The sequence below is a fragment of the Phyllopteryx taeniolatus genome, chromosome 9 (assembly GCF_024500385.1).
Source record: "Phyllopteryx taeniolatus isolate TA_2022b chromosome 9, UOR_Ptae_1.2, whole genome shotgun sequence".
Classification (NCBI taxonomy): Eukaryota; Metazoa; Chordata; class Actinopteri; order Syngnathiformes; family Syngnathidae; genus Phyllopteryx; species Phyllopteryx taeniolatus.
This window is the reverse complement of record NC_084510.1, coordinates 14,605,519-14,627,590: the sequence shown is the minus strand read 5'-3', so window position 1 is coordinate 14,627,590 and position 22,072 is coordinate 14,605,519. Positions and strand designations below refer to the sequence as shown.

Here is a 22,072-nt window from a genome sequence, read left to right as displayed (position 1 = left end):
GCACTATGTTGGTAACCTGTGCTATAGCGCATTGAGTTTCCAATTATCAAGCATACATTTCTGTAATTTTCTTTGATCTTTAAGTAAGGACACAATTTATTTGCAAATACATTTTTTAAATTCACGTTAGGTTGTTTTTACAAGACAAAATGTGATTGGGGGAAACCCTGCAATAGAGAAACATTTGCAAACCCAAAAGTCATGGTAAGTTGAAGCAATTAGCACGTGATGACTTTTTTCAACTTAAAAACAAAGTGCTAATTAGACCGTAGTAGTGCTGCAACAAAGGTCGATTATTCTGTGAAGTACTGTATGACTACAACAAAAAAATAAAAGAAATAAATAAAACACCTGTTTAAAAAAAAAAAAAAACTAGCAAATATTTATCAATGGCTCCAACGTTAGATGCACAGTAGGTGTACCTACAACTGTCCAATGAGCGGCTTTTCAGGCAGTGACGAGTTACGAGACAAACACTTAAAACACTTTTGTAAATGTTTTATTCTTACCTACAGAAAAACGATTGAAGAGGAGACATGACAGAGAGCCTATAAGCCAATTCCTTTTGCAGTGTGTGGGTTGCTGTACAGCATTTGAGTAGAGCCCATTTCCGTGCAGTTAAAAAGCACCTGAACATCCGTTTCCAAAACGTGACTGACTATGCTGCAGAGGGCATGATGCTATCCAACCACTTGAATCCATACAGGTCCAGTTTGATGTTTAATGGTTTCCAAAATCACATCTGTTACTAAACGAGTTTCATAGGGATAGAAGACATTGCATTGTGCCAGGCTGAAAACAAGAATATCCATAACAAAATGTATAAAATCTAGTCCTCTTTCCTCTTCTGTGTACAAATGTAGAAATGTTTAAGCATACTTAGCTAGGCCAAGACTTCCTAGCCCTTTTATAGCATTGTTTTGCATTTATTCAATTGCAGTACTTCGAAGGCTTTTGACAACTAAATATATAAATGATGGCACTGCTAATTAGCAATTAGCAAGACTGCACATATTTGGCATCTTGGTGATCCCAACAAATTGGTGATTTTGATGGCAACCTCTGTTGCGGTTGCTGTAGTATCAAGTGCAAGAGCTACTGTATATCTTAATTTGTAACAGTACCTAAATATCTGAGAGACAGAGTTATGTGCTGTAGAAAAAGAGCTTGAAACAGAAACTGACACCAAAACAAGTCCTGCAAAATTAAGTGCAGACGATTTGGGCTTCCTCTTCCTTCAGTATTCTACATATTGTGGATGGCGACTGAGGTGCAGTCTCAGCTGGTGTGTGGGTTGCATCTGAAGGCCATGAAACGTGTACAGTCAAGTTTTCGCAGAAAGGTGTGTTTCGGTTTCAAGCCCATAATCTTTACACCTATCTTGTGTGCGTGGGTGTGTGTGCATCCTTTCACAATCACATGTAGAAGTGTGCACACAATGCGCTGCCTCTCAAGCCAGCCACGCATGGGAGAGGCACTGAGCAGCCGTGGCCCTCCTTTCAGGGACAAGGTCCAGCATGGGCTGCAGGAAGCTGCTGAAGCTGTGGGCCTCTTCTTTGGACCACTCGTACTTCTCCACCAACACATCAAACATGCCCCATGGCTTCAGCTTAGTGATGTGTCGCAGGTCACCTGGGGTGAAATGACACATTTCAAGAGTTAGAAAGCGACATAATAACTCCAAGATATTCTGCAGAACCACTGACTGACGCTGTAGTGTTAACCTGCCAGTTGGCAACTATCCGATTTTTTATTTTTATTTTTTTTAATCCCATCCTCCATTATTTGCTGGGGGAGGGAAAATCACATACAGTGGGTCCTTGATTTAATGGACTAATATGGGGGGGTGGGTTTTTTTGTGGCCATATGCACCCAGTATATAGTATAGTAAAACGTTTTTGTTTTATACTTTTTGTGGCCTAAAATTCCCAGTACAGTACAAAGTTGTAAAAAATTAAAAAAAGTTTGAAAATGTTTGACAAGTTTTAAATTTTATCCAATCTTACGACACTGGTGTGCTTTGTGGCAACAATGTTGTTGTTGTAGTGGTGAGTTAAGGTGGGTTGCTTTCATGAGCCGCGAAGAATTAGTGTGCTCCCTATTTCCAACTCCGTGAAGTTTAGACACCATAGACGAACGGCTGGTCAAAAAACCTGCTACTGTACTAAAAACACCATGTTCGAGAGTTCCAGAGATGTAGTGACTCGTCGAGTACTGTACTCCTCTTAAAGTTTAGAGCCATTGTACCTCCGCTGTGCTCGCTCTACGCATATGATGTCTTGCCGTAAATGCGAGGTGATGCTCTATGCAACAATAGAACTCCTGCCATCATGGCTGCCACTTTCAATGCATTACCTGGAAATGTCACCACATTCAACATGGCCTCCACACGTCAACGTATGCCTTTGATGGAAATGTCACCACATTTAACATGGCCACCATGTAGACACATCTGTTAGTTAGTCTTTATATTATATATCGGTGACCCGGAAATACGTGTCCCATCTCTGCCTATATTGGGTCACTGCGGCCAATTCTGGAACTAACAGACTTTGACAATGGTGGTTTAAGTGACTACTGGAAACTATTTTTGGACACATGCAAGATGGCGCCTACCAGTGTGGTCGCCTCGGTAACGTGCTCTCTAGTATTGTTTTTGTTTTTGTGTTTTTCGTCCGTCTTTGGAGACCTTACATGACTCACTTACACAAGGGGAGACCTGCTAACCATCAAGGAGGCTACTCCGGACTTTCTGTCACCAACGTTCGCAAATCCGCTCAGTTTTTTCCCCCCGAGTTACTTACCGGAGCGGCGCCCGCGGTTTTCGCCGCATAGAGACGGAAGCGGCGCCACAGAGGGAAACGGGCCGGCATTCAGGTGAAACTCCGCAAGAGAGGACACAGATTAGCGTTCCCGTCGATCCACCTCGCGAATGTACGCTCCCTACCCAAAAAAATGGACGAGCTTCATCTTCTGTTAAAGACCAGTAAAGACTTCGGACGTTCCGCGGCCATGTGCTTCACGGAGACCTGGCTTTGCGACGCTGTACCCGATGGCGCTGTTATGCTTCCCGGTTTCCACATTCATCGAGCGGACCGCGACATGGAATCATCGGGGAAAACAAAGGGCGGCGGGATATGCCTCTATATCAACGAAAAATGGTGTACGGACGTCACGGTGCTCAGCACACACTGCAGCCCGCATTTGGAGTCGCTATTTTTAAACTGTAAACCATTCTACTCGCCACGTGAGTTCGCATCATTCATACTGGCTGGCCCGTACATCCCGCCTCAAGCTAACACGAACACCGCACTGCTAACGCACGCTGAACAAGTCAACGAAATTGAAAAAAAACACCCGGACTCACCCCTCATTATTCTCGGGGACTTTAACAAAGCTAAACTCGACCAGGAACTCCCTAAATACAAGCAGCACATCGACTGTCCTACCAGGGAAAATAATACTTTAGACCACTGCTGCACTACGGTAAAAAACGCATACCGCGCTATTCCTCGTGCAGCCCTGGGCTCGTCTGATCACTGCTTAATTCACTTAATACCGACGTACAGGCAAGAACTTAAATGCGCGAAGCCTACAGTGAAAACAGTGAAAAAGTGGACAAATGAAGCCAAGATGGAACTTCAAAGCTGTTTAGACTGCACAGACTGGAGTGTCTTTGAAAATTCAGCAGGCAGCCTGGATGAATATACGGACACTGTCACATCCTATATCAGTTTCTGTGAAGAGGTTTGTGTACCAACAAAATCTTTTTGCACATTCAACAACAATAAGCCGTGGTTCACTGCTAAACTTAAGCAGCTTCGCCAAGCTAAGGAGGACGCATATCAGAGCGGGGACAGGGCCCTGTATAATCGATCTAGAAACCAGCTTACTAAAGAAATTAACATTGCAAAAAGAAACTATGCAGCAAAGTTGGAAAAACAGTTTAGCGCAAACGACTCTAAATCAGTCTGGCATGCATTCCAATCGCTGACTAATTACAAGCGACGATCCCCCCAAGCTGAGAACAATAGCACACTAGCCAACGACTTGAATACCTTCTACTGCAGATTTGAAAAGGACAGTTTCACACCACACACCCACCCGGCCGCACCCGCGACCACAATCACACCTCTGACTTCTGCGTTAACCATTCATGAACAGGATGTGAGACGCATCTTCAAACAACAAAAGATTAACAAAGCGGCAGGCCCGGACCATGTGTCCCCATCCTGCCTCAAAGTCTGCGCGGACCAGCTCGCTCCAATCTTCACTCAGATCTTCAATAGATCTCTGGAACTGTGCGAAGTTCCATCCTGTTTCAAACGCTCCACCATCATTCCAGTCCCCAAGAAACCTGCAATCTCTGGTCTGAATGACTACAGGCCTGTCGCTTTGACATCTGTGGTCATGAAGTCCTTTGAACGTCTCGTGCTGGACCACCTCAAGAGTGTCACAGGTCCCCTGCTGGACCCCCTGCAGTTTGCCTACCAAGCGAACAGGTCTGCGGATGATGCAGTCAACATGGGACTGCACTTCATCCTAGAACACCTCGACAGTGCAGGGACCTACGCGAGGATCCTGTTCGTGGACTTCAGCTCAGCGTTCAACACTATCATCCCTGAACTCCTTTCATCCAAGCTTCTCCAGCTCAGCGTCTCACCTGCCATCTGCCAGTGGATTTACAGCTTTCTGACGGGCAGGACACAGCAGGTGAGGCTGGGGGAGACCATCTCATCCACACGCAGCATCAGCACTGGGGCGCCCCAAGGTTGTGTCCTCTCTCCGCTGCTCTTCTCTCTCTCCACGAACGACTGCACCTCAGCGAACCAGACTGTCAAACTCCTGAAGTTTGCAGATGACACCACTGTCATCGGCCTCATCAAGGACGGTGACGAGTCTGCATATCGACAGGAAGTGGAGCGGCTGGAGCTGTGGTGCGGCCGACACAACCTGGAGCTGAACACGCTCAAGACTGTAGAGATGATCGTGGACTTTAGGAGGCATCCTTCGCCACAGCTGCCCTTCACGTTGTTCAGCCGCCTTGTGTCAACCGTCGAGACCTTCAAGTTCCTGGGAATTACAATCTCTCAGGACCTGAAGTGGGCGACTAACATCAACTCCGTCCTCAAAAAGGCCCAGCAGAGGATCTACTTCCTGCGGCTTCTGAGAAAGCACGGCCTGCCACCGGAGCTGCTGGGACCGTTTCTATACAGCGGTCATCGAATCAGTCCTGTGTTCTTCCATCACAGTCTGGTTCGGTGCTGCTACAAAAAAGGACAAACTCCGACTGCAACGGACAATCAAAACTGCTGAAAGGATTGTCGGTACCCCCCTACCCACCATTGAGGACTTGCACGCTGCCAGAACTAAGACAAGGGTGTGCAAAATCCTCTCGGACCCTCGGCACCCAGGTCACCAGCTCTTCCAGCTCCTTCCCTCAGGTAGGCGCTACCGATCAATGCAAACTAGAACTAGTAGACATTCCAACAGCTTCTTCCCTCTTGCGATCAACTTCTTAAACACCTGACCTACAATTCCATTACAACATGCTGGCAATTTTTTGACTTCGTTGTCACATTTCTGTGGGGCCAATTATGTATTACTCGTGCACTCACTGTAGTTGTCTCGCCATGCTGCACTATTTGCATATACTGGCCACTCTTGCCAGAGTACCATCTGCTCCATTGCACACTGAGGAGTATCTGTAACATTTGCACAACCAACATTGTCCCAGATTATCGCACTACTCGTCACTTTAAACCGCATACACTCCTTGAAGTCTCAGCGCCCCTTGCACAATGGTCATTGCACCGGTCTATTGCAATATTAGTCATTCGAACTGCTCTAAGTGCTAGAGGACTCTGCATCTTTTTGCACAATTGTTTTTTGTCAATGTCTTTGTCTCCAAAGTGTTCTGTAAATTGACTGTCTGTTGTACTAGAGCGGCTCCAACTACCGGAGACAAATTCCTTGTGTGTTTTGGACATACTTGGCAAATAAAGATGATTCTGATTCTGATGTACTGTTCAGAAAATCCGTTACATCAGATATCCGTTAAATCGGGGTTCAACTGTATTTGCTGTTTTTGAGCTCAGGCCCAAACAGGCTAATAAAAGTTTTGCTTTGGCGCCATCGTGTGGCATCTTGGCGCAAGGGAACTATGTTGAAATGAGGAGAGGATCTTCATTTCGTTAGGCCTGTCAAAAAGTAGTGCTTTGCCACTATCTTATGGCCTCTATAGTCGATCATTAACCTTCTGGTGGAGAGGCATAACAGCTACTCGCAATAGAGCAGTGTTTCCCGACACAGAGGGATGAACAAAGATACATTATTTGTGGTCTAATCATTTTCGGACCAGTTAAGTGAAATTGGATAATTTCTTGCACCTCACCTGACAGCACACATTGTGGCACAGCACAGTGGTTGTGAATCACTGCTGTCGACCAATTCCAACTAGCAAAATAAGATACTACTATGTATCAAAAGCTACTATTTTTTTAAACAAATTTGTGATTGCTCTATCATTTAAACATTTAGGACACACTTCTAGAAATAAACTAAAATAAAAAGAATAAACAACAACATGACTACTGAGAAGTTGACATGGAAGTCCACCTGCCCAAACCGAGCAGTCGCAAAAAGCTGTTTGTCAGATGGTCAAAAGAACACTAAACACACAATACAACAAAGTATCCTTGTAATTTTTACTATTAAATTAACACCTGGTTGATACTGCTCCTAAAACGATGCATGCCAGGTTCAAAGGGTTATGCTTAGAGTCAGCCTGACTTGTGTAAAGTTTTAATATAATTGCACTACAATCTACATGCAGGTTCTGTAATAAAACATAGCAGATGGCTGTTCCTTGGAGCTATCAGGGCCTCAGGCTAAAACCTATGCACAAGGCATGGGAGAAGGGAAGACAGCTAGGGGCGGTGTTTACCTTTCTTGGTGAAAAACTCCTTAGAGTATTTGCCTGCCATGATCAGCTTGCGAGGAACTTTCCCGAGCAGCTCAATGATCAGCGCGATGTGATCTGGAGACAGACAGACAGACGTGATTCATGCTTAAAGGCAACATCAAATGTATTCAGTTTCGCCTGCAGTTAAAGTCTTACATGTCAAATGTTGTTTATACTCAGGATTTCTCCCTCAAGAGAAACAAACACAAACCTTCATCTCTGGAATAATCTTCTCCTGAATGGGGTTCAAACAAATAGTCCCCAGTTGCCAGTTCGAAGGCCTTAAGGAGAAAAATTATTACAACAAAGTATTTTAAAAAGTTTATACAAAATGGTATCCTATGTCATAAGCCGTTTTTGTGCAATGTGCCTCTGTCAAGGGCTCAAGGAGATTTTTTTTATTTTTATTTTTTTTTAACCAATTTGGAGGGTTAGCAAACCATTCTCATCACAGCCTCTTATTTAGCAGATAAATAGTACCTCTGTTTGTATACAGAGGGATGTCATTGCGGAGCAAGTCCATTGCCTTCAACCCATGTCTTTTGGGCAAATGCACAAAGATGCACAAGGACACCATGCCTACCATAACTAACAACTGTGTAACAATGTAGTGTTTTCATTTACGGAATGACAAAGTGATGGAATCTCACTGATTATTTCCTTTCAGAATTAATCTTTCTGTTTAAAAGTGTTCTGTGTGTTTCCGTTTGCCTGTGTTACCATGCAGGCAGTGCTCCAAATGTCTGCTGGTGTGCTGTAGCCAGAGCCTATCAGCACCTCAAGTGAACGGTACTGCCGAGTCTGGATGTCATCTGTAAAATGCTTGTGCTGCAGGAGGCGGAAATAGATATTTTTATAGTTTACATCCATATTTGTGTCAAAACCTTTGAGACGCAACTGTACCATATATTAATACTCACCACCCAGCAGGCGTTTCCAAGGTCAGCAATCTTAACCTGCACCTTGTCAGCATTGAGATGGTCCAAGGGGTTTACTAACAAGCTACTCAATGATTCTGTTGGAAGCCCGAGGACAGAGAAAAAAGTACATTTATTATTATATGAACCCTCTCTCACAAAAAAAAAAACTGTTATGGTACCAAGTATCCCATAAATTTCCTTAATTTTTTGCTTTCCTTAATCCATGGTTGCTAATGTTCATAGCGGTAAAAAAAAAAAAAGGTGGAATTATTAAGTATGAAAGCATGGCGTCTAAATGAGCATAATCTACACCAAATTGCCAACAGCATTATCTTAAAAAAAAAAAAAAAAAAAAGCTTTCTTGCACTGTACGTTCTTATAGTAATTTTAGTAAGCTGTCTTTTATTTTTCTATACTCTGTTTTTAAATGTATTTTTCCTCTTTGTTTTAAAATGCATGTAAATCACATTAACTTACCTTGTGTATGAAATGCGCTATATCAATACATTTGTCTTGCCAATAAGATAGTGAAGATTTTTTTTAAATACAAACCAACTGTTATATTTGGAGTTTTAGAAATTGTATTTGTACCAACTAACCATTTTGGCTATTTTCTTCATCTTCAACTCTCATTTTGTTCTCCCCTTGAGTGTCCATCTCCTCCTCCTTTCTCTTTACTTTGACGACATCATTCAGCTCTGAGGTGACAAAGTCTGTGCTGAGGGAATCTGGTTGCTGCTGCTGTGACTGAGGCTCAGAATCCTCAGAGGGACCGCTAAAGCTCTGAGGGTCGTCTTTGTTACATACTTTGTTGAGAGTTTCTGTTTTATCTTCTACTTTGTTTGCATTCTGTTGGTCCTCCAGCTCTTCTGCTGACTGCTTGGTCCCATGGTCCTGGCTTTCTCGGCTAGCCTCGCTCACCGGTACGGAGGTGTTGCCATTGCAGTTGACCTCCATGTTGCTCTCCTCCTTGGTGGCTTCCTCTGTGGGTACACTTGGCTCTGACATCTGTTGGGGTAGCTTGACAGTAGGAGACTCTGTAACCAATTTAATAAGAACATTTTATTATACTCACGAGCCACTTCATTAATTTCACCTAGAACATCAATTGCGCTCCAAAAGATTAGCCTAAGCAAAATGTCTGCCTTTACAAACAGAATAATCCAAATGTTCCTAGTGACTCTGTCAGAGAGGTATTAATTCATCGATATCTAATACTGTAGTTACAGTTTGCAAAGATGTTGGTTCAGCATAGTTTGGTCAGTCACCTGCGATAGGAGGCATTGTATCATGTTGCAGAGTGGCCGACACAGAGTGGGGGACAGAGGAGATGTCAGAGGTCGTTTCTGCCGTGTCCTCCGCTTTCTCTTCTCCTCCTTCGGCTGTCACTCCTCCTCCCATTTCTAGCTGTTCCGCCTGCTTCTTCTGCTTCTTCTTCATTTTCTTCTTTTTGTTCTTTGACATTTTGGCTATCTAGAAAGAGAGAACAAATGAATAAGTATTCTCTATTGACTTGACGTGTATTTTGCACAGTCATCCACTTGTCATGTTTTTATTTTTTTAAGAACAAAAAATATATATACCGGCTTGGGTGCTGGTGCTGTACTCACTGTGGGAAGAAGGAAAATGGGAAGAGGATTACATTACTAGAGAAGGACGTGCGGTACATCTATCACCTCCGTGGGAGCTGACTCACACCAAGATGTATTAACAGACACATGCGGAGGCAATCTCTCACTCCTCAGAGAAAGGTAGTCATTTACACATTCACAGTCAGCGGTGACTCATAGCCAAGGGCTCTCATCCTCAAGTTTATGTGCGTTTAAATTGCACCCATTAACAAATAAGATAGCTAATTGTTTAGTGATGTCAATTCAAACTAGAGCGAAGCCAGTTGGAGCAGCAATTCCAAACAGCAAATCATGACATGACAAGCAAATTGTAGCTCAATCACATGAACCTGCTCAGGGGAGCTCATAGAGGAGAAAATAAAAGTGTGACCTGCAGAACCAGAGGGTGGTGGCACACCAGTCTTCTGCCACTGTGTCGCTTCGAGAGCCATTTTCTTGATATAGGACTCATTGACTGTCAGAAGAATGTTTTCCGGTTTGATGTCTGTGTGAATAATTTTACATTTGGTGTGGAGGTAGTCTAAACCCTGAAGGACCTGCACGAAAGCAAAGGTGGACCTATCATCATCAAAACAAAAACAAGTTGCAAATAAGCTTTTTGGAGGGTGTGCTGCAGTACCTGTCTAATGATGCTTTTAACACATGGCAGCGGGAGGCCTTGATAATTTGACTTGATGATCCACTTTAGTAGGTGGTACCCCAGCACCTCAAACACCATGCATATATCTGGTAAATCGCCAGTCAAGGAAGAACAGAAGTAGACATCACTCTTTAAATGGGTTAAATTTTGTCAACCCACAATGGACTTCTGCCACTACAAATGAATGATAATGATATACAGAGGGTGTGTGGGTGTGCTATCAGATAGCATAGCTGCAGACTGGATGCTGTGGAGAGAAAAAAGGGATGGTGCCAACGTCAATGCATCAGAGCCTGTGACACCAAAGGATGTGCCAATGTGCACAGCTAGCTGTCAGCAGAGGACCCACAAATAGCTGTAAAGAGAAATGGAGCAGAGGGTTTGGGGGAGTTGGCTAAAATGAGACTAAAGAAATTAACATTGCACAGAGAAATTATGCAGTAAAGACAGTTTACCGCTAACGACTTTAAATCAGTCTGGCATGCATTACAATCGCTAACCAATTACAAGCGACTAACCCCCCAAGCTGAGAACACTACTTCATTACACGCACCACCAGCACTGGGGCGCCCCAAGGTTGTGACCTCTCTCCGCTGCTCTTCTCTCTCTACACGAACGACTGCACCTCAACGCACCCGGCTGTCAAACTCCTGAAGTTTGCAGACAACACCACAGTCATCGACCTCATCAAAGACTGTGATGAGTCTGTGTATCGACAGGAAGTGGAGCGGCTGGAGCTGTGGTGCGGCCGACATAACCTGGAGCTGAACACGCTAAAGATTGCAGAGATGATTGTGGACTTCAGGAGGCATTTTATACATTACTCATGCACTCACTGTAGTAGTCCCGCCACACTGCACTATTTGCATATCTGTTGTTGACCAATACTGGCCACTCGTGCCTGGTAGCATCTGCAACATTTGCACAATCGACATTGTCGCAGATTATAACACTACTAGTCACTTTAAACTGCATCAATTTATTGAAGTCTATGCACCCTTTGCACAATGGTCATTGCACCGGACTATTGTTCTATTAGTCATTGGTCGTCAATTGCTAGAGGACTGCATCTTTTTGCACAATTGTCACAAAAATAAATAAATAAATAAATAAACATTGTACCAGCATTACCACATTACTTGTAACCTTCTATTGCTCAGTGACTGTGTTTTTTTATGTCTTTATGTCACAAAAGTATTCTATGTCAATTGACTGTCTGTTGTCGTACTAGAGTGGCTCCAACCACCGGAGACAAATTCCTCATGTGTTTTTGACATACCTGGCAAATAAAGATGATTCTGATTCTGAGTATGCCTGATTGTAGCAGAACTGTTTAGTGATCAATAAAGGTCTAAAGAGCGTTTGTAAAAAGGGGCACATAGTTGATTAGTCGTCTGGAGACACAATCAACTACATTTTAAGTTATTAAAAGATACGAGTGCCATTCGTGCCAGATATTTTGAAGTCATCTAGAAGCTGCACCACTCTCTCTCTGCTCAAATCACCAGGATCTGTGTTTCGCACCTGCAACAAACACACACACACACACACAGACATGTATGAGGGAAATTTGGTTGAAACAAAAACAAAAAATGAAAATGAGACTGTCCACGTTACAGATTTGAGCAGCTTGATCTCATCCAGAGCAGTCTCTGTGTAATGTTCAGCACTTTTCACAACCTTCATAGCTACAAAGCGCTTCTCCCTGCAAGAAGCGCAAACAAAAACAAAAGGATTTTTTTGGGTGACGACTCTCATAAGCATCAATATAATTCAAATGTACAGCATGTACCAATGTACTTTCAGTCCACGTATCCAGCATTTAATTCGTCCATGGATCATAATTGTTTACGTGAAGCTTTAGCACAGCAATCACAGGAATGTTTTTTTTTTTTTTATAAATGTGAAACTTCTCAAGTTGTCTCTGCAATGACAACTTACTGGATGTCCCACGCCAGCCACACAGTGGAAAAGTGCCCCCAGCCAAGCTTACGGATAACATGGTATCTTCCGTTGAAAAGATCTCCAATCTTCACATGGTGATATCCACCTGACCAAACAAAGATCATAGATGTATGTCCTAGATTCATGAGGTTTTTTTTATTTATCATTTGTTAGTTACCCCAGTGAGGATAAGCAGTTCAGAGAATGGATGGATGAATGATAACAGAGACTTTTGTACCCTTGCAGTAGTCAGTGGGGTCCTCCTGCTCATCATCATCAGAGCCCAGGATCTCCTCATCTTGATCAGGAAGGGGCGAGTCTGGCTGACTTAGCTTGGAGCTGCCTCCACAGCCCTGAGGCTCTGGTCTGATGGTAAAGACACAGGAGGAGGTTGGGTCAGAAGGCTTGGGATGAAGTATAGAAGAAGTATTTGTGTTCTTGGGTTAAAAACCATAGAGCAAGACATTTTCCCATTATGTTTTTTAGTCAGAACCATGGTAAAGGAATTGTAGCTCACAGAACTAATGAAATAAACTAGATAAGTTAATTATCTGATCGTGCATGTGTGTGGAACATCCCACTTCACAATGTAGTGCTGCAACTGAGACACATCTTTACATGTCACGTCTATGATACACGAAGCCATGCTGCATTGCAAAGGTGGTTCAAATCCTGCCAAATACTGTATTTTCACGACTATAAGGCGCACTTAAAAGTCTTAGATTTTCTCCAAAATGGACGGCGCACCTTATAATGCGGCACGCCTTATGTGTGCACCGAGTTCCAAAATCTGTAAATGTTGTCTGACTTTGATGAGCGCTGCGCTTGACTGACTGGGAGCATTTCCTGCCGACACGCTGCTTATATAGAGGAAAGGCGGACGTGACTGAGGACAACATGCGGACGTTAAAGGGGGAAGGCTGCGCATGAAGGAGGATGCTAAAGGCACGCCCCCAGTAGGTATATAGCGCCAGTATGTGCATTGTGCAAAACAACATCTGTTTGGTTAAGGACCCCCAAAAATGGCACCTATGAAGAGACACACTTACGAAGCACGGTTTAAACTGCAAGCTATCAGTTACGCGGAGGAACATGGGAATCAAGCAGCCGCGAGAGAATTCAAGATCAATCCATGGTTCCCAAGTGGAGGAAGCAGGGAAACAAGCTTCGCCAAGTCAAGAAGATGAAGCTGAGTTTCCGCGCAAACAAGGCGAGGTGGCCCGAGCTGGAAGACCAACTCGAGCAATGGATTAATGATCAAAGAACAGCCGGGTGAAACGTCTCTACAGTCACCATTCGACTAAGGCCAATAACGCTTGCAGAAGAAATGAAAATCGAACATTTTCAAGGAGGTCCGTCTTGGTGCTTTCGTTTTATGAAACAGCGCCATCTATCCATCCGGGCAAGGACTACCGTGGCGCAGCAACTTCTGGCGGATTACAAGGAAAAGCTGGCCATCTTCCGCTCCTACTGCAGTAAAGATATTGCCGACAAATACATCCAGCCCAACCACATCACCAACATGGACGAGGTGCCGCTCACTTTCGACATCACTACACTGTAGAGAAGAAGGGAACCAGCACAGTAGCGATACGCAGAACGGGGCACGAAAAGTCGGCTTTACCGTTGTGTTTGGTTGGCATGGTAATGGACAGAAACTGCCACCTATGGTGATTTTTAAGAAGAAGCTGCTGCCTAAAGAAAAGTTTCCAGCCGAAGTCATCGTTAAGGCCAATCAAAAGGGCTGGATGGACGAGGAGAAAATGAGAGAGTGGCTGAGTGAGGTGTATGTAAAGAGACCGGATGGTTTTTTTCCACGCGTCACCGTCCCAGTTGATCTGTGACTCCATGCGCGCCAATCTCACAGCCGCTGTGAAAAACCAAGTGCAGCAAATGAACTCGGAGCTTGCCATCCTTCCGGGAGGCTTGACGAAGGAACTCCAACCGCTGGACATTGGTGTAAACAGGGCATTCAAAGTAAAGTTGCGAGCGCCGTGGGAGCGACAGATGACAGATGGCGAACACAGCTTTACTAAGACTAGGAGGCAGCGCCGGGTGAGTTACGCCACCATATGTGAATGGATTATGGATGGCTGAGCTAAGCTATCTTCTTTGACTGTTGTCCGAGCTTTCGTGAAAGCCGGCATCATTGCTGAACAGCCCCCCAGCAACGAGACTGACTCCGAGACGAGAGGGGACCCGGCATCTTTGATGGCGAAACTGCCCAGTTGTTCATTTCGGATACAGGAGATGAGGACTTTGATGGATTTGTGGACGAGGATTGATGAAAAAAATGTGAGTACATTGTTAAATACTTCAATTAAGTACAACCAAACTCAGTTTTGCTCCCGCTGCCTATTAGCATGCATGCTAGCGAATGTTTTACCATGCCTGCGCCCAATAATACGGTGCGCCTTATGCATCTGTTAAATGCAGAAATAGACCCCGTAACTGAGACTGCGCCTTTCAATACGGTGCGCCTTATGGTTGTGAAAATACAGTAGGTAGCTGAAAATTGACAATTTTCTCAGTTTGTCCTCTCATCACTTGCAAATGCAAAGTCTTTTGCCACAGCGGTTACTAAAATAGCAGCGAATACTCAAGAGGGCAAGGCTGGAATTGGGGTCAGCACAGTTTCCCCCTTTAGCCACTTCCTAATTAACAAGCACAGAAATCTTTCCAATACTTTGCTGCTGAATAAATATATTGCCTAGTATTAATCATAATGAGTTCTACTGATCCACTACATTTACCATGGCACTTGTTCAACAGCACTGGCTGCTGCTGCCAAACTATATCATTTGTGATAGTGTGTCTAGTTTGAGTGAGTTTGTTCATATTGTACCACTGTGTCTCCCCCCCCCCCCCCCCCTCAAATCCATTGCAGTTGCATGGGGACAGTGGTACAATATGAACAAACTCACTCAAACTAGACAGGACACAAAGGAAAAAATGTCTGCTAATATGAGTGACCACAAAAATAACATGAGAATCCTTCAACCAAGACGTAATATCATTAAACATTAACTGCTGGGCTGAACAGGTGATAGGGGTACGTGGTGCTGAAGCAGGCAGGTTGTGATGTGCAAATATCAACATAGTTCATTAAATTATTAAAAACAACATTCTCCCATTGCTTATACAGGACTATGCAAAGTAACGGTGTTTGTCTTAAAAAAAAAAAGAACAAAACTTGGACATGACTCAAACTGTAAAGCAAACTACTAAGACAAGGAGCCCCTGCAGTGCTGAAGGGTCAAACTGCAGAGGAAAAGCCATCAGCTTTAGGAAGGAGAAAATAACATGACTACCAGAAACAAAACAGCACCACTTTGATCAATCTGTTAACCAACACTGAGACTTCACACCAATTTCTGCTTTGCAAGGTTTAAAATGACTGTAGCTACATGAGGCACTTATTAGGTAAAACATGACCACAACATATCAGAAGTCAAATTAGCCCTAATTTTCCAATTCAAGGCCAACCAGCAAAACAAATTTCAATACCAGAGATACAATGACCTAATGATCAACTGAATGAAAAACACCCTTGAAATCAAGTTCCTTCCACCATATTCGGCTTATGATGAGCTTAAATCATGTGCAGAAAAGATTGAGTCTTTTCTCACAATTAGCATTCCATTAGACTGACGTGGTCCCTCGGCAATGTTGTCCAATGTTTATGTCGCAGATAATTTTAAGTAATTACATTCAGCATTTCTGTTGGATGGTGAGCTCTTCTTCTCTATCGTGCAACCTTTAAGATCAATGTGACTGAAGGAAAATAGGCAGACAATGAAACAAGATGCATTTATCTTGCTCATTGCAGTCAAATAATGTAGGCTGCAATGTTTTCCTGCTGACCAACTACTGTCAAGTTCTTCAACTTGTCTCTGCAGTATCCTTAGCACAGACACAGCTTCTTATTTTCAGAACTCAGCAGTGATGACTGATCTTAAATGGCCAGAAAATGTTAATTTAAAAAAAGGACTGTATATATTTAGTTTTTTTTTTAATGGCCAGCACAAACGGCTAAACATGCAGTTATAATTGAGAAAATGTGTAGTCAGGGTTAAAATAGTTTTTTAGATCCATTCTAGGGACTACATCCAGAAAGATTCAAATAATTAAGACCAAGTCTTTAGTAGAAGGAGATGTTGAAGAGAAGCAGAAATTCAACAAGCAAGACTTAAAATTTTGTTCGTGCTTTTTTTTTTTTTTTTTTTTACTGCCGCGCGCACACACATGGACTGACATCATTCAAACATCCTCTGAATGGCAGAAGTCAAGGGTAAAATGAGGATATGGTACCTAACGTTGAACAACATGTAATATTCAACATGTGGACCTGATTCAAGAAAACAAACCAAAATGGTTGTCACGTCTGCCTGCTTACCTGCAGGATGCACGGATACCCATGAGACGTGATGCAGGCAAGAGGACAGGACAGTGGAGGATAAAGGGCAGGTGTTCAAAGATGCTCTCTCTCCATTAATCGAGAGTGGAGAGGAAGAAAAAAATTGAAAAAAAAAAAAAATAAATCAAGGGTGGAGGGAAAAAAAATTCAATGGTGGAGAATGGATAGAGTTGAGATTAAGTAGAGTGATCCGTGATGATGGAAAAGAAGCCGCAAGACGAGGAAGATGAGTGCTGGCGCTCAGGGCAACTGCGTTCAGTCGCACACTCGCTTTTCCACTCTCACATTAGCCCCATCTCTCTCTTTCTCTGACCGAGAACTCTCCTTGGCTGCTGTCAGCCTCTGGCCCCACCCCCTGCACTGGCAGCTGGGATATGATTGGGCAACGCAGCTCAGCACTGCAATGCAGGTGAGCGACCACATTGACCTCCTCTTGCCATCATTTTTTTCATCCCCAATTGTCTCAGAATCATCTTCACTGACCCTCATCTGCAATATTACCCTCAATCAAAGACCAGATAGAGAATCAAAATTACACTCCTTCGCACTAGAAAAGCAAAGTGTTACAGAGGCTGTACACTCACTGCAGGATGAAACACTGATAAAGACAATTGGGATGCTTTATACAGTATGTGACTGCACTAATCTTGTACATTAAGCAGTGGTTGTTTGTGAAGTTGGTGTTAGGAGCCAACTGGACTTTTGCTTACAAAACCAATCCAAGATTCTACTATTCAGAATTTGAAAGAAATGACTCAGCAGTTCCTCATTGTGATGGAAACCAAAAGATACCAGTGGTGTTGAAAAACGCAACAACAGCCATAGACCTGGAAGCCAAAAAAAAGTGTGTTTTAGGATTAAGGCTAAAACTGCAAGAAATATTCTACAACTGCAAGCAAGAAGTTACAATTTCTACAATTTACAAGTACTGTGCAGTTAAACAAACAGATGGGAATTAAAATGAAGAACACTAGTCCCAGAATCCAAGTCACATTTCTTTGGTCACGAAAACAAAGAGGAATTTTAAAACTTGCCAAAATATATCCAGTAAAAACGCTAAAAGAACCAATATTTATACTCAATCACCTCTTAAGGATGATCACTGAAATCCCTGAAACATTCCCTAACTTTGACATGGCCTAAGTCTTTCTGCTTTTAGTATCCATCCATTTTCTGAGCTGCTTCTCCTCACTAGGGTCGTGGGCGTGCTGGAGCCTATCCCAGCTGTCATCGGGCAGGAGGCGGGGTACACCCTGAACTGGTTAGCAGCCAATCACAGGGCACATACAAACAAACAAACCAGTCGCGCTCACGTTCACACCTACGGGCAATTTAGAGTTGTCAATTAACCTACCATGCATGTTTTTGGAATGTGGGAGGAAACGGGAGTGCCCGGAGAAAACCCACGCAGGCACGGGGAGAACATGCAAACTCAACACGAGCGGGGCCGGGGATTGAACCCCGGTCCTCAGAACTGTGAGACAGGCGCTCTAACCAGTCGTCCACCGTTCCGCCTAAATAAAAAAATATATATGTACAAAACAAACTTCTGCAACGTTGCCGGTGTGTTGATGATGTGAGATGCTAGTTCATCTTATTTCTATTCTCACACTCTTTCTTCTTCCCTTACAACAGCCACAAAAAAACACCAAAGGAAGAATCAAAAAACATATATTAATCCAATTGCTTACATGGCACACTGACCATGATGACAGTTCCATGTCAAAAAATTGCACAAAACTTAGGGCATAACTGTCCTGCAATATTTGGTTGAACTCCAAGTTTGACAGCTTTAAGGTGTTCAACAGTAATGTTCCACTGTATAAATTTGAACTTGATATTTACAATCTCAAACATCTTGAATACACACACAAAACCATTTGGGTTGCCAACACAGATACTCTACAATACAAAAACATTTCTAGAATTTAATCCCTTTGCCTCACTCCCACTGTATATATTGTTTTCAGTTTATCCTCTTGATGGAAAAGAATGTAGGAAGACTTAACACGCAGGATGAGGACAGAATGGACAGAGAGCTGACTGGAGCACAGGTTATGTAATAAACTCCATTTGAGAAAACAGAGGCGGCGAAAAATAAAAGCAGTGGACAATGAGTTTGGTAAAGTCTGTCATTTCATCTCCTGAACAATGCCGTTCTTAAAATTAATTGTTCACAAAAAGCAAAACGTAACTATGGTAGAAGTCGATGCATAAGATGAAAACTACTGGAAAAATACTGCAATATCAGCAATTTTTTTTACACTTTCTGCCGGTACATGCCACTAAACCATTAGCAGTCACGAGCAGTCGCAGGGAAAAGAGGAGCACAACAATATTTGGTATCTGCTCCTAGTCATGCTCTTAGCAAACTGGCTTCTGGTGCACATGGACAAAACGCTACAATCTTACTCCCTCAACAGCACAGAGGATTTGTTGTGTTACTCACTTGCATGTGAAACCACTGGCTACCTTCACCACAGCTGAATTGACAGAGGAAATACAGTCAAGGAACCACATGATGCTGGTAAATGGATGCTCAGGCTAAAAAACACTTACTGAGTCATGACTGATAGTCACTTATTAGTGTCTGCTGCATCCTCAAAGCACTGTCGCCACAATACAGCAAATGACAGAGACAAGAGGGAATGAAGTAACATGATGAGAGCAACGGCGTGAGAGAGTGAAAGAGGGCACAGATGTGACTTACTCGGCAGCCACTTCATAAGGTACGGAGTCCTTACCCTCACTGGAAGCAAATCCAATTTACTGCTGGAATTGTGGACCAAACTCGGTCTTACAGGGACGAACCAGCCTATATTAAGGGGTCCACTATCGAATACTCCCGGATCACCCTATACTGAGCAGGTGTCAAACTCAAGGCCTGGGGGCCAGATCCGGCCCGCCACATCATTTTATGTGGCCTGCGAACGCAAATCATGTGTCAATTTCCATGATTCTTGCTAAAATCTGTTCCAAATTTTTGTATAATATTCATATGTAATAAATAGTAATTAACTATTGTAAGCATGTTTTGCCTCCAAACCCCTGTTACAGTTACTTGAATAGTTGAAAAAAACATTATCCTTGACTTCTGATTTAAAAACTAGTTATCCATCAATTTGTTGTCTATGTGTAATAATATGATGAGGCGATTAAACAATGTGGTTTCTCAATCATAATGACCCTCTGAGGAAAACCGTATCTACAATGTGGCCCGCGACAAAAAAAATTTGACACCCCTCTTCTACAGGATCCCCAGAGGGACACGGTTGTAGGCCTTCTCCAAGTCCACAAAGCATATGTAGACTGGTTGGGGTGAACTCCCATGCACCTTCCAGAATCCTGACAAGGGTGCAGAGGTGGTTTACTGTTCCAAGGTCAGGACAAAATCCACACTGCTCCTCCTGAATCTGAGATTGGACTTCACAACAGATCCTCCCCTCCAGCATCCCCGAATAGACTTTACCAGGGAGGCTGAGGAGTGTGAGGCCCTTGTGGACGGAACACAATATCCTCTAATCCCCACAAAATATCCCCTTCAATATCCCAGAGATAGGCGAGCCACCCTTGGAGTGCCAAGACTCTGCATCTTCATAGAATTACGTGTCAGTGGAATTGGTCTGGTAGCACTGGTGCAACGAACCTTTTTAGTTGGTCACACCAGCACATGATTTGGTGGCACCATTTATTGGGGAGGCACAGCATGACCAAAATTGCCCATATTTTATATATAATTTTTATTCTTTAATTAATTGTCCATACCGCTTCTCCTCACTAGGGTCGGGGGCACGCTGGAGCCTATCCCAGCTGACTAGCGAGAGGTGGGGTACACCCTGAACTGGGCGCCAGCCAATCTAAGGGCACAAATAAAGAAACAACCACTTGCACTCACATTCACACCTACTGGCAGTTTAGAGTTTTCAATTAACCTACCATGCATGTTTTTGGGATGTGGGAGGAAACCGCAGTACCCGGAGAAATCCCACACAGGCACGGGGAGAACATGCAAACTCCGCACAGGCGAGGCCAGATTTGAACCCGCAACCTCAGAACTGTGAGGCAGATGTGCTAACCAGTCATCCACCATGCCGATTTGGACAATAGTTGCAAATTAATTTGACAAATCGATTAGTTGCACCTTTAGATGAATGACTTTAAAAACTAAGCTGTAAGGCAAACAGTCTGTTTAGTTTTTGTTTTGTGTTCTTTTGCAAGTGTACCTGTTATGAGAACTTACTTTCTTCCAGTTTTCCGAGGCTTTGTCCTCTTCTTCCTCGCCTGTAAAGCGAGTACTGGCAAGCAGGAAAAAAAAGACTAGTTAAAATGAAAACAGTCCATGTCTATGGTGAGCATTTGTTTCTCTGACTCAGTGATAGACGGCCAAGCCTGACATGTAGGTGTAACTTTATATATATTTATTTAATTTTTTATATACATATTTTTAAAGTCCCTTAGATTGATGTCGGCTAGCTGACAGGTTCATTGGAACCAGTCACACACCCAATTAGCTAACCGGCGGCCTAGTGGTGCGCCTAAGTTAGCAACTAATTGTATCATTATAATTAACATGAGCTATAGTTTGTATTTTTTTTTACTGGGTTGGTGGAACTTGAGGAGTGAATGATTGCATATTGTTTTAGAAAGTTTAAGCGTATCCGTACAGTGCTAGTCTCGTGGATTCAACTAGCTTAAATGCTACAGTACACACACACAGGGTAAAGCAAACGCATGGTCCACCTTTCAACTTTTACTTGGCGGGGTTATCCACTACCCGCGACAAAATATAGTTTGCCTGCGAAATGGTTTCAAGTAACAGCGAGAATTCGGCGAGGAAAGGATGCATGCTAGAGTTAACAGCAAACATACCTTTTCTTTCCATCGCGGCAAACCAGTCAAGAGGGAGAGCTGCGTTTAGGAGAACTTGGAAATACCAAACTCTGGTCTTTCTATCGCGGTTACCAGTGAGAGGGACAGCTGGGTTCAGGAAACATAGGGAATATTCAAACTCTATTCTGCTCAAAGTGAAAACACGAGTGAGTGGCGCTTTTTAATCAGAAAAAAAATTATTATATTGACGTTGACAAATGTTACTTTCATTAATGCGGATGTCATGTGCGTAAGCAATAAGTATTTCCCTGTTTGGGTTTGTTAGTAATTAATGTGTCGACACAACCGGTTTGAAAGTATAGTATTTATAAACGTCCCACGTCGTTGCCTATTTTAGGGTTTGTGTCTTTCCAATGCAGCTAAAGATAAAACTAAAACAATGGATCCATCCATTTTCTGAGCCACATAAGTAATTTCTTCAATTAGGACTATTGTTTGTACCGTTATATTCCATGTAAGCCATTCACATAGTATAAAATGTAAAAAAGTCCGCCAAAGACGGATGATGGAATTCTGTAAAATATGATCTTTTGCTGGTTATTTTCAGAAGTCATATTTTTAATCTTAATGAGTAATCAGGTTTACATGTAGACCTTTTCTCTTTCTGATTGAAACATGCTGATGCTTTAAACACAAACCATTGATATTTATACACACTGAGATCTA

General features: G+C 43.1%; 1 protein-coding gene across 2 annotated transcripts; it reads right to left on the bottom strand.

Annotated features, from left to right (window-relative positions):
• Window positions 1–483: 483 nt before the first annotated feature.
• srpk1b (SRSF protein kinase 1b) lies at window positions 484–21,556 on the bottom strand. Of its 2 annotated transcripts, XM_061783695.1 has the most exons (16): window positions 21,386–21,556; window positions 20,757–20,811; window positions 12,338–12,465; window positions 12,097–12,205; window positions 11,773–11,860; window positions 11,592–11,679; window positions 10,135–10,241; window positions 9,886–10,051; window positions 9,468–9,493; window positions 9,153–9,357; window positions 8,484–8,921; window positions 7,885–7,979; window positions 7,685–7,792; window positions 7,176–7,245; window positions 6,947–7,039; window positions 484–1,632 (listed from the first exon to the last, which is right to left on the bottom strand). In XM_061783695.1, exons 1-16 carry the CDS (start codon window positions 21,396–21,398, stop codon window positions 1,451–1,453), a joined length of 1,971 nt encoding a protein of 656 aa, XP_061639679.1. In that variant the 5' UTR covers window positions 21,399–21,556; the 3' UTR covers window positions 484–1,450. The 2 variants fall into 2 exon arrangements, with proteins under 2 accessions (XP_061639679.1, XP_061639680.1); XM_061783696.1 differs by lacking the exons at window positions 20,757–20,811; window positions 21,386–21,556 and adding an exon at window positions 16,496–16,770.
• Window positions 21,557–22,072: the final 516 nt, after the last annotated feature.

What these genes read in the sequence shown, in the direction of transcription:
- srpk1b (XM_061783695.1), bottom strand. An exon ending in AGATCAAGCTGCTCAAATCT is followed by an intron (nt 11,680 to 11,772) that starts GTAACGTGGACA and finishes TGTTTGTTGCAG; the next exon opens with GTGCGAAACACAGATCCTGG. An exon ending in TTAAAAGCATCATTAGACAG is followed by an intron (nt 10,052 to 10,134) that starts GTACTGCAGCAC and finishes GCTTTCGTGCAG; the next exon opens with GTCCTTCAGGGTTTAGACTA.